We start from the raw sequence: 16,533 nt of genomic DNA on the forward strand, positions 1-16,533 counted from the left end.
GCGTCCCATACGTGTTCTATGGGATTAAGGTCGGGGGACATCGCAGGCCACGGCAATCGTTGAATATCCTCTGATTGAAGGTATTCATCCACCAACTGTGCCCTATGTGGACGGGCGTTGTCGTCCATAAACATGAACTGCAGTCCATATGCTCCGCGGAAAAGTCGCACGTAGGGTGCAAGGATCTCGTCCCTGTATCGCTGACCTGTCAGAGAACCTCTATCGAGCACCTGAAGGTCCGTACGCCCGGCTGCCATGATGCCCGCCCACACAATCACACCCCCTTCACCATAGTGGTCCTTTTCGACAATGTTTGAGGGCCGATATCGACTCCCCATTTCTCGCCAGATGAGAACACGTCTTGAGTCGCTGTCCAGACTGAATCGCGACTCATCACTGAAGAGAATGCACCCTCCATCATTATCCGTCCAATACAGGTGTTCTCTGCTCCATGATAACCGGGCCCTTTTGTGCTGCACATGCAAAGGGATGCACACTACAGGGCGCCTCGCATACAACCCACCTTCATGCAGTCTCTGGGCGACTGTTATGCATGAAATTGATGTCCCTGTTGCATTATACAGGTTTCGAGACAGAAGTCGCAAATAACGGTCTTCAGCCGGCGTTGTAGCCCTTTTGGCCTTGACCACGTCGGTGGACCACTGTTCCTGTCTCTGTGAACTGTTTCCACAGCGTGGACACCACATTTCTCGGAACCCCGAGGTCCCTACAACAGGTTGCCTGTGATTGGCCTGCCTCGAGTCTTCCAACTATCCTCCATCTTGTGGCATCACCTAAACGATGCTGACTCGCCATACTAATGATGGGTAAACACAGAAATTCAAAACACACGGATTGCCCAATGCTACGGTGTTTCACAACGTACTGCGGCTCCGATCCACGCCGAGCAACTGGGTACCTCTACACACACGCGATCACAGCGCCACCGCCGTACGACGTCATCGACAACTGCGTGGCACGGTTTGTGAGCAACACACGTAGCTATCGTCTGCTCCCTTCTTTGCTTCTCGCCGTTCCATATTTTTCTTTTCTTTTAACAAATACCATTTGTCCCTTTAATTGTTTTCACCAGTGTATAATGATGCAAAGATCTCTGATTGAATAACCATCTCCAAATACCGATAGTTTAGTAGCTGTATGGGCTGATATTTTTGAAATGGCCAATTCCTGTGAAACATGACATAGGGATTTATTTGGAGAGCATTCTAATGATGCCCCATTTTCATCAAGTAATTCTTCCATTAGAATCCTTTGTTTTTACTCGGCAATTATGAACTAGTTTCTCTTATTCCCAGAATGAGTTGCCTAACTGTTTCTCTACCGGGAGCTGCAATGCCAGGGCATTTTCTGTGAAAATTGCCTATGAACGTCTCAATATGATTAGATTTTCACATAAATGTCATGCATCAAAATTCATTGTTCTATCGTGAATTTTCGGCTGGCATTTCAATGATTTCACAATCTTAATAAACACAAACACAAACACACTCTGAAATTACATAGAAAAACTAACACTGAAAGTAACGTATGTGATCTGTGAGAGACTTATCACACTGGACAAAACGTGCACATACACATGCACATGCACTGAAATTAAACAGAAATTACACTTCATGCTAAAATCAACAGAACTGTACTGATAAGCACTATTTTGGCCCAACCCAAACTGAACACACTGTAGTTCTGTAATGGAGTTTTGCTGCTAAAATATAAGAAGACTTGGTTATTGATTAGCATACTCTCTAAAAAGTAGAGTTGGAAGTGGTCGAAAAAAGAAACGTTTTTTTTTATTTAAAAAAAATGGCTTTTTTATTTAAAGAAACAGTTTTTTTACTAGTGACTTTTTGGTTGGGCTTTTTTCACAAAAGTGTCTCAAATCAATGAAAATACAGGAGTTGGCAGTATTTTTCCTGTTTCATGGTTTTAGTTTATCTCCCTACTGTAAAATAGACACTCATTTCAAAACTTCCAATCCCTGGATAACACCTGGAATAATAAATCTAGTGAAAGAATGAGATATCTAAGCAGAATCAGAAAAGATAAAGATGCCACAGCTGATTTTGAATCATATTTCCACAAGTACAACTCAATCTATAGAAAAGTAATAAAAAATGCTAAGCAAATGCACATTGAGAATACCATCATAAATTTTGGAAATAAATCTAAAACAATGTGGCAAATTGTAGACACAGAGTTACATGGAGGCAGCAAAAGAAAAGAAAATATTGCACTACAACATAATTTTGAGACAGTAAAGGAACCTCTCGAAGTTGCAACATTATTTACTGAATACTATGAAAATGTTGCAAAAATGTACCCCCAACACTAGTACCAGTCACAACACAAACAACTTAAGGAAATTAGGAACTTGCACTAAAACAATGTACTTACTACATCCAGCAACAATGATAGAGATTGAAAATATCATACAGAAATTCAGACATACTTGGTTGTGTAGTGATAATGAAATCCTCACTTATGTTGTCAAACAATGCAAAGAATATATTGCAATCCCACTGTGCCACATATTCAATTTGTCCTTCACCGCAGTAATTGTTTCTTCAAAAGCTGAAGGAAGCAAAAGTAATACCAATATACAAGAAAGAAGATAGAAATAACTTAACCAACTACAGACTAATATCTCTCCTCTCCCCATTCTCGAAAATTTTAGAAGCTACCATGAACAATCGAATTGTATCATTTTTAGAAAAACAACAACTTATTTCAAATACTCTGCTTGGCTTCCACAAAGGGAAATCAACTGAATCTGCTAACTTTCATTATTTGGAATTATAAGAGAAACATTAGACAAAACGGGACCATACACAAGACTCTTTCTAGATTTAACAAAAGCCTTCGACCTAGTACCCCAAGGAAAAATATTACAAAAAATAAAACATTAACACATGATCTGTTGACATCCTATCTTAGCAATTGTATGCAAATAGTTGAGATTATCCACAGAAAGGATGACTGTGAAATTCTAACCTGATTTGATATATCATATCATCCCCTTCCCATTTAAAATTCTGATGTTGAATTCAAGATGGCGGACATCAAGATGGCCGCCGACCATGCGGGTGGCGTCAATGTGTTCCCCCCTTGGCCTGGTAAAGATTGGTCATCACCATTTGCAGGTGCACGCTGCAGTGGCCTTGTACCGAGGCTGTTAAATGACTTTTTGAGCCACCCTGTACAAGGAATGGCAGCAACCTCACGATAGCATCACACAACACCACATTATTTGAGAAAGGATCAAAATACATGCTGTTCACTGTTTCAATAACCTTCCAAGTGACCTAAAAACAATACAATCAGCTACCTCATATCGTCTAACGTCTAATGTTCATTTAGAGGGGATCTTGGTTTGGTTTGAGTTCGTGTTTTAAGTCCACTTTATGCACAGTAAGGCTAATCGGGACTGGACCTACAGTTTTAAAGTGGGATCCGAACCACTTGTGCCTCCACCGGGTATCGAACCCGGGACCCCTTGATTACAAGGCAATGACGCTACCACTGCGCCATGGGGGAGGCCCTAGAGGGGATCTATTAGGCTATGTGAAAGCTGGTGTTATAAGATTTGGCTGTGAGAGGTGCATTAGAAAGTGGGGGAACTGCTCTGGAAAGCAACATCCAACACAAACAATTAAAGGGGGACTCGCCCCTGTGAAATAAAAACAACACTACGCTTTCAATTTAAAACACTTCTCTTGACTGAACAGGTGGGGCGAGGAAAGACACAGGAATATTCGTTTACCTGTAGCTCTGTTGGAAATTCTCGTCCTTGCCAATCCTCGCTTTGACGTGGTCCTACCATGGAATAAAACTCAACTCGAGAGAGTAACTCAGTTTTCTCCCCACACTACCCTACGTAGTCCCGACATTCTAAACAATCACTTTTTACTCGTAATTCTCCCCTTTTTCTTTTACTTCAACTAATTGGGAGCTCATTCGCTATTACGTGATTCGATGAAAAACTCAAAGCAACTGAGGGCGATATTTTCTCATGCGAGCTATTTAACTGAAATTCGAACTTTTGATAGCTAAAACCTGCTGGCTCGGAGCGTCCCTTGCCAACCAATTTTCTGAGCATAAACGCTGATTTACTGACTTTCATATTCTTCCGGTCTAATGCCATGTCAGCGGAGTTTTGCAACTCCACTGAAGATCGCTGGTGTGATTTTGCTTTTAGGAAGTTATTTTCCACTGCTTCAGTGGAACCCCTTTTTATAACATGATTAGCTTAATTATTTATCACGTCCGCTCCTAGGTTCGAGTCACGCCTACGGTATGATACGATATAAAAAGCATGTGAAAACATACCTACTAGATCATTGTTTTTATTCTGTTAAAGAGTACCTGACGGTAAATTGCAAATTTCATATCTTAAATTAACTCCTAGGACATGCATATATATGTATGTATTGATTTTATCTATTATGTGTATGTAAATTAATGTAAACGTACCTTGTAATTAACATTAGCAAGAACAAGGAGAACTCCAAGAATCCTTAATAAAATCAATTATAATGTAATCATTGTTTTTAAATGTTATGTATAATATCTTCACACACATTTATACTTGTATCTATTTGAAAATAATTATTAACTAATCTAATGTACTGAAATGTTCCATACCATGTGTGAAAAGAAACCACTGTACAATGGTCAACGGAATGAAATAAATAATATCATATAATATAAAATACAATTTACAATGTGAAATTCGTAGCTAGACGTAAACAGTGTTTTCAAAAAAGCTGGCATTTTTTAATAGGCGGTTCTTTTCGAGTGTTATCTTCATATTTCAGTAGACTTATTAAATATATCTATGTAGTATAAACATATTCACATAACTAGAGTAGTTTTGTATGTTTTTTTTTTAATAGAACCTAATAGTATGATTTGATTTTCAATGTTTGAATTTGTTATGTGAACACATACATGAAGCAAAAAAGTACCTTTCAAAAACTAGTATCAGTAAAATATATTTGCATTCTGGCTTTTGAGTACGATTCGACTCCATTTACGATGGACTACGCGATGCACTTTGTAACTCTAAAATGACCAAAATGTCACTTACCATGTTTTACACCAGAGCCCTTCATTTCATAAACACTTACATTCTTTAATGGACCTAAATTTTTGATACATCTGCTGAAATTTGCAGTGTTATTAATGAAACCAAAAATTCAATTCTGCATAATATGCTCTATGAAAAATTGTTAATTTCGGTGTTACAGTTCCTTATTTTTTAAGTAATAGTCCTATACTACTTGATGCATGATCTTGCCGCAGAGTTCAGAACTTGTGTACTATCTGATTTAAAATATGTTTGTTGTTAAGTTTTCTGATTAAATATTAGATTAATACAGTGGAACCTTGATTTTTTTAATAATTTTCAGATGAACATTAAAGGACTTATAAAATAGGAAAATATAAAATCCAAGAAATATTTTTAACACAAAATCTTATTGGAACTAGGAAGATATATACAACACATGATAAATATTTCATATTATATTCACAAATTAATACAGTGACAAGAATCATATACATGTTCTATAACAAAACCTTTTCTTTGTTCATCACATATTAAGCAAATACTCTTATGTTTTTAATGATTTGTTCTCTTTTCAGGCACAAGTGGGGTTGCTGTTTATTCTTATTCTTGCGATGCTTGATTTTGTTATTGGTAGTTTCATTGGACCTATGGATGATGATGAGAAAGCAAAAGGTTTTGTTGGATATGGAGGTAATGTATTTATTTATTTTTATTTGAGTTGAGCACTAATATTTTTTTTAGGTAGGAAGGTAGAGTGTAGTTGCAAAGTGTGGGCATTATTAAATTCAAAATATAATTATAATAACACTTCTTCACAGGAATATGGAAGAGTTGGTCAAATAATTTGCAATAATGATTGGTAGTTAAAAGATAAAATTAGCATATAAATAAACAAACACCCACAAAGCTGGTCCTCTCTCATATTTTCTGAATCAAATTTTTATCAATATTCTTCAGTTACTAGAAATGCACTTGGACAAAATCACAAAGTAATGATAAGGGACTCCCTGATGGAGTTGAGTTGAGTTGAGTTGGTGTTTTAAGTCCACTTTATGCACAGTAAGGCTAATCGGGACTGGACCTCCAGTTTAAAGTGGGATCCGAACCACTTGTGCCTCCACCGGGTATTGAACCCGGGACCCCTTGATTACAGGGCGGCGACGCTACCACTCCCTGATGGAGTAATGGTCAAGATATCCTAGGTTGAATACATGGTGGAAACACTTAGTGGTTTGGATCGCACTTTAAACTGTAGGTCCAGAACCGATTAACCTATTTGTACATAAAGTGAATTTAAAACTCACACAAATTAATAATTACATTAAAACCTTTTTAATCTTAAAAGCAAAACTTTTTTCACATAGAAATAGCTCCAATTTTCCAAACAGGATAAAATGTTAAAGTAATTAGGTCTGCACTATACATCAGTAACATTGATTGATTGATTGATTTAGTTTATTTTACTTCGCGTTTTGTGCCTCTTGGCTAATTTGCGAAGATGGGGATGAGTGATGAAATGATGAAATTGATGAATGGACATTCACAAACAACCAAACCTGACCGGGATTCGAACCTGGGACCCTTGGCGTCGCAGCACGATGTGCTAACCGCTCGGCCACAGGGTCGGGCACATCAGTAACACTTGGAAATTATGCATCATGTGTAATTCTCATTAATGTTTTACCAACACTGTGAGGCAGAAACCACATTTAAAAAAATTAAATGTATTACTTGTATTTGATTATTTAATATGTAAACTTATGAATATTTAAAAGAAAACTATAATAGTGTTGCAATGGAATACTTAACCTTAAGTAGGCATGTGGGGATAAATTTGACCCCCAGATATAAAATATTATTTGTAATCAAGTAAGATACATATGCACCAAAAAATACTTTTATACGATTAAATTGACTATTTTCAAGAACTTAAACTAGTTTTTGAATGTAGAAAATAGGTGCAATTAATAAAATAATATGGACAGACATTGTATTTTCAACATTTCAAAACAGTTTCTTGCAATAGTTAAATCAAATTATAATGATGAGGAATGTGTGGAATAAACAATACCAAAAGTATTTTTCTGTATGGTATGCACTTCAAATATTTGTGTAAATTTAGCAATATCCATTTTTTAAAGAAATACAAATATATATTTTTAGTACGTTTTCCCTTGAAAAAATTGAAGTTCCAATTCATATCAATTTTCAAAATCTCAATTATGTTACACAACTAACTAAATGGGAACATTATATTATTCTTTTTGATCATATATTATGTCAAACAAACTAGTCTTGTTATTAAAACTTCATCTTCATCGGCAAATTTGGCATTTCTTTCTCTTACAGAATATCCCCGTATAATTTATACGTACATATTGGTATTTTCCACATTGATTCTCACAGTAGTGTCATCTATTAAAAGTGAAATTCCTCGATAGCAGATTTGGCATTTTTTGCAATTGCAAGTTATCCAAGAAAACGTAAAACATTCTTCTTTTGTGAACATTCAAACCTGAGCAGGGAGCTTCTTTCCATAGAGTTATTTTGTCTTTTCCCAGGAAATAAGTTTCATCTTCATCCAGGATATCATTCTCATCATCATGATTTGTCGTAGAATTAGTATAATGTCTCACTCAGTAACATGATATTCTACAACATGATATGATTGGGAGTCAATTATTCATCTTGAAACACTTCAGATGAACTAAGTTCGAAATGTCTTCCAACAGCCACTTATACACCCCTGCTGTCTTTCATACTACGACCTTTTGAACGATTTCTTAGAAAAATTAAACATTCACTTTAAAACATGGTCACACAACACAGATCAAGTAAAAACTGTTAAAATGTTTCACTCACGAAGCTCAGTAAGCGAAAGTTCTAAAAAAATTAAGAACAAAAAATCAATTACATAACTAAGGGGGGGGGGGTAAATTTGATCCCCATCAACTTTGGAACAGCTTCACCATGCTGCAATTACACACACAATGAAGGAAATGACCTCAACAGTTGAATCAGACTGTTTTAGGAATGTACTAGATAAGCTAGCACCGGGGGCAACCAACAAGTGACTGGGCGTTAAGAAATACCTGCCGGGGGGTCAAATTTACCCCAGCATGCTTAGTTAAGGGTTAATATATATTAACATTTATAAATATTAAGACAAGCATTACATTGTTCAAGCAACAAGTCGGTGACAGTAAGAATGTTACCATTGGTACTGATATCAGCCCATTCCTAATATATTCATATTTTAATATTTCTTGGTAGCAGTTTTGATTTCAGGATTTCCCCATTGCAAACTTTGTTTAATTTCAAGCTTGAATCCTTAGTGCTATTTCTTCTTCCATGCTGTTATTCTTTACGACTGTTATGTTCAGTTATTGGAATTATGTCTTTTTGAAATTTTAGATTTAGGAATCTGAGGAGCACTTAATTTATTCCAATAATTTTGGAACAAATTCCAATACTGCCATTTCACCAATTACAGTCCATCACAAAGAAGTAGCACCACTGTGTTTGTGCTCCGCTGTGAATTATGTGATCTTCCGGCAACTGGACGATATAGAAAACAATTTATTTTGTTCCTAGCCTGTGAACCAGACAAGAGCAAGGGTGGAGCCTTGGTTGAATACAGGGTGGATAAAAACCATGCTTTTTATTAAATCACGCTAACATGCAATTTTTAAAATTGGTGCTATATTTTTGTGACGGACTGTAACTGATTCATATATGATTCATACATATATGTGAATATGTAAGGTAAAGTTCCTCTTGGCACAGTGCCATGAAGACACATGGGGAATGTGAAGGTAGGGTCCCATACAATTTCATTCTCTGCCATTTGTGGTGGTGATGTGATCAACCCACCCCCAGGTACCCATTTATTAGAGGCTGGGTGAACCCCAAAGGTCCTCCATGCAGGGACATTACTGTAAAAATTACCCACTCTAAATCACCCACCCTATGAATCAAAGTTGGATCTTCTACATTGCAGTCAGATGCCCACTGTGGTTCTGATATACATTGATATTTAACAGAAATGCGATACCATTTTCAGCATGGCAAAAGTTAAAATGCTTTAAAAGTTCTGTATGTATGTACATGATAAATATCCTTAGATAGTTTGCACTGGTACAGAATAGTTTTAATATATTCAGAAGGATGTTGACACATGTAATGTTGAGATTATTAAATTTTCCTTGCAAATATATATGCTGAGCATGAGACAGGTTAATTGGTAGTCTATTGGTGTCAGCCAATATATGGATATTGGTTTATAGTAATTGCACTAATCTGATATTTTTTGTAAATAGCCTTTTACTTGGTGCAAAATTCAATCATTTTCATGAAACTAAATGTATAATTTACATACTTTGGGTTTGTGGGAGGCTGTGGAGCAGCAGCTAGTGCATGGGTAAGTGAGAGCGCATCTGCCGGCAAACTGAATGCAACATCAGTGTAACTAACTATGTAATGAAATAGGCTCATTCAATTACATTCACAGTTACAATTGAAATGAGCACATACCTTGTTACAAGAGGTGCTGGAAATATTGTCCTTCTCCTTCTTACACACATTTACGGCATTTTTTTAAAGGAAATTTTCACTAACATGTATCAGTTCCTCTTTCGATATTGCTTAAATTTCTCTCCTGATGTTTTCTTTCAATTCTTCTAATCTATGGCTTCAGGTTTAAAAGCTTGGTAGCTCGCCATGCAAACATCATGAAAAAGTCTGTTTCTTGTGCAAGGCCCCGGAGAGATTTGTGAGGAGTATGTTTCAATCGTGCTCCAATGTCATCTAGTTTCTCCTGAGCAAGTACATGCCGTTTTACCTTTCTTTTTGCTTCTTATCAAGAACAGACCCAAAATTTGTTCACAAGTATCAAAACACGGTTCCTGTATGAAACAGAGACATCTGGGAATTTGGCTGCAAAATGCCTTCTGACTTCCCTACAAGAATTCATAATGACGTAAGAGTCATACCAGGTGTGCCGGTTAATAATTCTTAATTGATCCGAAAGAAAACAAGTGTATCTGGGAAGAAAGGTAACAAATGCTTTATTCAAAGTATGCAGCATCGCTAGCTATACATTGTGCCGATCTGTCCGTCAAATTGTGGATGCTTTTCCAGAAAAATCGTTCACATTTTGAGGTGATCCAGTCAGCAAGCCATTGTTCGACATCTTCGTAATTGTTGAAGTGTTGCTGGGAAAGTGAGCGAGACATCGATGAAAAAAAAAGTGGTAGTCCGAAGTGGTTAAGTCTGGTGAGTATGGCGGGTGGGGCAAGAATTTCCAGCCAAATGCAGAATTGGTGTCTCTGACGCCTTTCGCTGTGTGTGATGAGGCGTTGTCATGCTGCAAAATCACTTTTCCGTGTCTTGTCGCCCAATCTTGGCACTTTTCGATCAATGCATGGTTCAAATTGATGAGTTGTTGATGGTAGTGAACAGCATTCACTGTTTCACCTGGTTTCAGAAACTCATGGTACATCACACGCTTCTGATCCCACCAAATGCACAGCATTGTCTTCCTTCCGAAGCGATTCAGTTTTGTGGTCGATGTTGAAGGTTGTCCTGGATTAACCCATGACTTTTTGCATTTTGGGTTCTCGAAGTACATCCATTTTTCATCTCAGGTCACTATCCGATGCAAGATAGACTTTCTTTCATGCCGAAAGAGCAACACTTCACACACCGTTTTTCGCTTTTCCATTTGTCTGTCGTTCAGATGATGTGGCACCCATTTTCCTGCCTTCTGGATCTTTTCCATGGCATGAAGACGATCAGATATGGTTTGGCGACCAACATTTAACTTCTCTGCCAGTTGTTGTTGTGTTTGCATATCGTCTTCGTCCAACAGTGCTTGCAATTCGGCGCATTGGATTTTTTTCAGCTGGCCGAGCGATCTTTGTCTTTCAAGTCGAAATCACCACTTTTGAATTGTCGAAACCAGCGCACACACGCATCTTGCGTTAGGACATTGTCACCGTACGTTTCCACAAGGATACGATGGCTTTCACTCGCGTTTTTCTTTTGATTGAACAAGAAAAGCAGGATGTGCACATGCTCCTTATTTGGTTTGAAGGTCAACATGTTTCCCACACAAACCCAATATCACGATCACTCGCACTCGGTTGCACATCCATGGCGTTTTGACAGGTACTGTCCTGGCAACACACTGACGTAACAGTTGAGACTGTGCACCAACCCTTGCTTCCAGCGACGAAATTAAGAATTATTAACCGGCACACCTGGTTCATAAAAAATCATTGGTTTGAATTGTAGTATAGATAGCGTGGCATTATTAGACTGCAAAAAAGCACCAGTAATATGTAAACTAAAACAAAACAATGTAAAACACTTGTTAACATTTCACAAACACCTGCAAACTGGACACCAGTTATCTGGATACTGAAGCACTGACACATCCAGTACCAAGGTCAGCGTACAACTGTGGGTCTAAATGCTGGCAGATGTGCTCTTACTTCCTGATGTGCTAGCCGCTGCTCCATGGCCACCTCGCCCGTTCAAGGCACTATAAATAAACAGTTTGCTTTTGGCAAAAATTTCACACCAACATAACTAATATATACATTCAACTTCCCAAGATCACAATTTTGAATTTAAGAAATTGAATATCAAAATTTTGTCATCGACGATATAATATTTTTGGCAGATATTTGTACATTGAAAATCAGCTATGTCACAACCCTGGCAGGATTGCTACTTACCAAATTGACTTTTATATTTCTTAATTTATTGATGTATTGGAAAGAGGATATTTACTTGTGCCTTACGTATCTCTAAACCTATTATTATTATATTACAGGAGATGTGCTTTCTGTGAACCTGAATTCAGACTACAGAATCAGTGAAGGGAAACAACAAGACTTCTTTTCAGTTTTTTCAATATTTTTCCCTGCAGCCACTGGTATACTTGCTGGTGCTAACATTTCAGGAGACTTGGCTGTAAGTAATGTTTTGTTTAAATTTATTTTATTTTCTAATGGTTTGCAATATTAAATTAAGGTAATAATAATACAAGCATCTGCAAACCATGCCATAATCTGTCTAAAAATTATTGCATTCATTTACTAACCTAAACCACCTGCAATTTGATGTACAGGGTGGCAAAGGAACAGTTGACATATTTGAAATCTAAATTAAAAAAAAAAAATAAACTGTGGTCGGATCTGAACAATACACAAGTGCATTCGGTAGTCCTTGGAAATACCGGTAGGTGGCCTATCGCTGGGTGCGCTGGGCATGGTCTATTAAACAAATCCATTTCCCGCCAGTCAGTGAGTAGCCATGCCTGAGCACGGATGTTTGTCTTCAGTGCAGCATGCCAAAACAGTCCTGTTGTATGCAGAAACGAAGAGCATTACAAGTACGCAACGGAAATTTCGAGCTCATTTGAAAACATGATGGGCTTCAGCAAGAAACACTATTCTTCGTTTGTACCGTATGTTCAAGGAAGAAGCCACTGTGAAAGAAGAAAGACGACCTCGCGTTGCTCCAGTTCGGACCACTGAAAACATTGAGGCTGTTCGAGTTGCCATAACATGTAGTCCGGGAAAGCCTACACGGCATGCTTCACAAGAAATGGGCATTTCTCGCCGTTCAGTTAAAAGAATTCTTCACAGTGATCTCAAGCTGTATCCGTATAAAATTACTGTATTGCAAAAACTATCCGAACTTGACAAAGGAAAAAAAAATGGAATTCACACGGTTTTCAGAAGGAAAAGATCATGTTCTTTACAAAACGTGGTTTTCAGACGAGGCCTATTTTCATATGGATGGGACTGTCAACAAACAAAATATCCAGTTTTGGGCAAGAGATGCACCACATATTGTGCACGAAAAGAAACAGCATGGAGATAAAGTGATCATATGGGTAGCTTTGTCCAGTCACGGATTGATAGGGCCAGTCTTTTTTGACGATACAGTCAACTCACAGCGATATTTGAATATGCTGTGCAATGATTTTGTACCACAGCTACTTGCAACTAATCTTCCGATGGGAACTCAGTGGTTCATGCAAGATTGGGCTACCCCTCACACCGCTAATGTTGTGTTGGACTTTTTGAACACAGTTTTTAGTGATAGACTGATTTCCAATCAATATCCTGATCAACACAATGGAGGTTTCTTCTGGTTGCCTTCAAGCCAAGATTTAAATCCTTGAGATTTTTTCTGTGGGGGTTTTTAAAGGAAAAACTCTTCCCATTAAAGCCAGCAAACATTATGGAAATGCGAGGTCGTATAGTTCAGTTGTGTGGTGATATTCACAAAGACATGTGCGGTAGAGTGGTAAGAAATATGTGCACCCGCCTTGAAGAGGTTGTTCGGCAAAATGGGGACCATACTAAACATGTGATCCAGTAAGAAAACTTTCCATGGACAGACTGTTCTGTATGTCATAATATGCACATGTAATATTTAAAAATAAATTTGCAATCTAAATTTCAAATGTCAACTATTCGTGCACCACTCTGTATATAATGTGTAAGAACCTAATCTGGTGTAACCCAGCAGGGTTCACATTGTCCGGGAAAAGTCTGGGTTATTTTCTTTGTTTGCCATATTGGAAACTGAAAAACATTTCAATTATTCCTCCCAAGTAGTTACTTTCTTTGCGGGGAGGACATTTCGTACAAAAATGTTTTATTTTTCAGAATTTATTTTCAACAGTGTTGAATGAACTTGATTGATTTAAGAAACATGGAAAGTTGAGAACATAACTTATTTATTTTATTTGTTTTAGAGTGAACTGTAAAGTTATTTAAATGTCTTTTGATATTCTTGAAAATTCAGGGAATTTGTTTTTGCTAAAGGAGCAGTGTCCAGTTATTACTGGAAATGCTACGTAATATTTTGTGATTCTATTCTTTGGTAATATGAGTGTTGTTTAAGGTTTGCATAACCATTGTTGTATATTATGAAATAGCTTTCATTCTTTTGGCTATATTTCTTTGTAGTTTCCCAGAACTTTCTCAAATAACACTACCAACATATGTGTAGGGCATCTGAAAAGTTTTCACCGTACGCCAAGTGGGTAAAATTGACTGGATACCATGTTTCCGAAGCACTGGCTTGTTAACAGAGGACCTGTTAAATGGGCCCCCAGTGGCAGCGATTGAGGACAAATGCCATACCATAGTTCCAGATTATGTTCTCCATATATTCAACAACCTGCTATTCCACCTGTGTGGAACTCGGTGGAGGATATATTAAACAAATACTGTGATTTGGCCTATGTTGTGGGACTTTTCGGACACCCTGTTGAAACTTTACATGGCTACCTTTATTATTTGATTTTCCTTAAGTAGAGTAAATTTTCATGATTTTAACCCAATCTACAAACACAAACCTATTGCTTACGAACATTTTGTAACGTGTCTATACATGAATGTGTCACGTAGAGTAATTGCGAACTATAATCTATTGCATTTCAGGATCCTCAAAGTGCTATACCTAAAGGAACATTGTTAGCCATTTTAGTTACAACTATTTCTTACCTTGGCTTTACTGTTATTGCTGGTGCTACTGTTCTTAGAGAAGCTAGTGGAAACATGACGGAAGTTCTTACAGGTGATTTCACAAACTGTTCCACCAGGGCTTGTGAGTGGGGACTGCTCCATAGTTTCCAGGTAAGCTTATCTGTTTAACACTATTATGGCAGTCTTCGTAGCTATTAGGCCTGTCTTTTGTCAAATAAGTATAGTGGAACCTGGATTTTATGTTCCCAGTTTTTACATTTTCCCATATTATACATTCAGTCCTCATGGTCTAAATTGAGCAAAGGTTTTTAGCATTATCACAGTTTCTGTTGTTAAAAATAGCATGTGTACAATGTTGTATTTCATGGAATCTTTTGTGTATTTTCAAAATTTACTAAAATTCGTTTTATATAAACCACAGTTTTGGATAGTCACAATTCAGACAAACACGTTTTTAGTGTGTGCTACAATTATGATGAAAATTGAATTTAATTGAAGATTAGTTTCTGTATTTCTTTCAAGCAAACGTCACTTGTCAGCTTTCATGTTAAAATGGTTAGGATAGTGCACTATGAAACTAGAAAACCTAGGTTTGAATCCTGGGAAAGGCATGGCAAGATTCTATATACTGTTTACTCAGTTCCACCGTGTACACTGTCACATATATCAAATATATATACACACACACACATACTAAAACTTATTTATCTTAGTTTGATGGAACCACGCACATTTGAGATAAATCAAATATCAGATAATCCCGAATACATTGTATTGAATTTGTATTGTACATTAAAGAATTACAGTCAATAGGACACAATAAACTATAGTAAATTACTGTAATTTATAAAACTAGTATTACTATAGTTAGTTTTCACACATTGTTCTTTAGTGTTTTACAGATAAAACCATTTTTTACCCCTTTTCAATATTAATACAATTTATTGAATAATGTTATAGAGTTACAGTGTATATTACATGGACTCACTTGTGTCTGCTACTAAATATTGATTATAGTGACTGAAGAATTTTTTGTGTATTTTTAAAATCTGATTTTACTGAAAATAGTTTTTGTTATACTGGATTTTTAGATAAACATGATTTGGGTAAATGAGATTTTAGCATAATCAAAATTAACCAAATTACAAACACTAATATAGTTACAATAGCACTATATTTTCAAGTCACTTGGTATGTCGATTTTCGTGACAATAGTATCATTGTTGTATGTCAGACTTTGTATATTATTTATTTAACACTTCGTTGTTGTCTTTTAATCTGATTTCAGGTCATGGAGCTGGTATCTGCCTGGGGACCTCTGATCTACGCTGGGTGCTTTGCAGCCACTCTGTCATCTGCACTTGCAAGTTTGGTGTCAGCCCCAAAAGTTTTCCAAGCTTTGTGCAAAGACAAACTGTATCCATACCTAGATTGGTTTGCCAAAGGATATGGCAAAAACAATGAGCCTGTAAGAGGATATGTCCTCACATTTTTCATTGCTTTGGCTTTCATTCTTATTGGTAAGTAGAAAATATTACATATTTATATCAAATATTTGAGCAGTGTTGGATGTAAATTTGCATGATACTTATGTTGGCGAAAATAAGTGAACTAATTTCTTTAATGTACTGGATTTATTCAGTGTGTTATGTTTTAGAAATGAAATAATTATTTAATTTTGTTGTTATATATATGTAAAAAATACAGGGTGTTCCAAAAATTCCTGGTGGTTTTCAGAAATCTGTTAATGTAAACGCTAATGAAGATAGTCTAAGTTTGTTTTAGTCCACTTCTGATCGGGACTGGACCTACAGTTTAAAGTGAGATCCAAACCACTATGTTTCTCCACCAGGGATTGAACCCAGAACCTTTGATAATTAGGTGACAGCATTATCACTGCTACTCTAATGAAGATAGTTTCCATTCAAAATCTCA

The 16,533-nt window shown here is 36.8% G+C and overlaps 1 protein-coding gene across 2 annotated transcripts in view; it reads left to right on the top strand.

Moving 5' to 3' along the window:
- Positions 1 to 16,533, top strand: part of Ncc69 (sodium chloride cotransporter 69) — a 196,174-nt gene that overhangs the window by 142,946 nt on the left and 36,695 nt on the right. For both annotated transcript variants that reach the window (XM_083118359.1, XM_083118358.1), the window contains exons 5-8: positions 5,662 to 5,776; positions 11,925 to 12,064; positions 14,554 to 14,748; positions 15,887 to 16,118. In XM_083118359.1, the coding sequence (XP_082974485.1) occupies positions 5,662 to 5,776; positions 11,925 to 12,064; positions 14,554 to 14,748; positions 15,887 to 16,118 (682 nt within the window). The remainder of the gene's footprint in view (positions 1 to 5,661; positions 5,777 to 11,924; positions 12,065 to 14,553; positions 14,749 to 15,886; positions 16,119 to 16,533) is intronic.

This window comes from Lepisma saccharinum, chromosome 3 (assembly GCF_977018435.1).
Source record: "Lepisma saccharinum chromosome 3, izLepSacc3.1, whole genome shotgun sequence".
NCBI lineage: Eukaryota > Metazoa > Arthropoda > Insecta > Zygentoma > Lepismatidae > Lepisma > Lepisma saccharinum.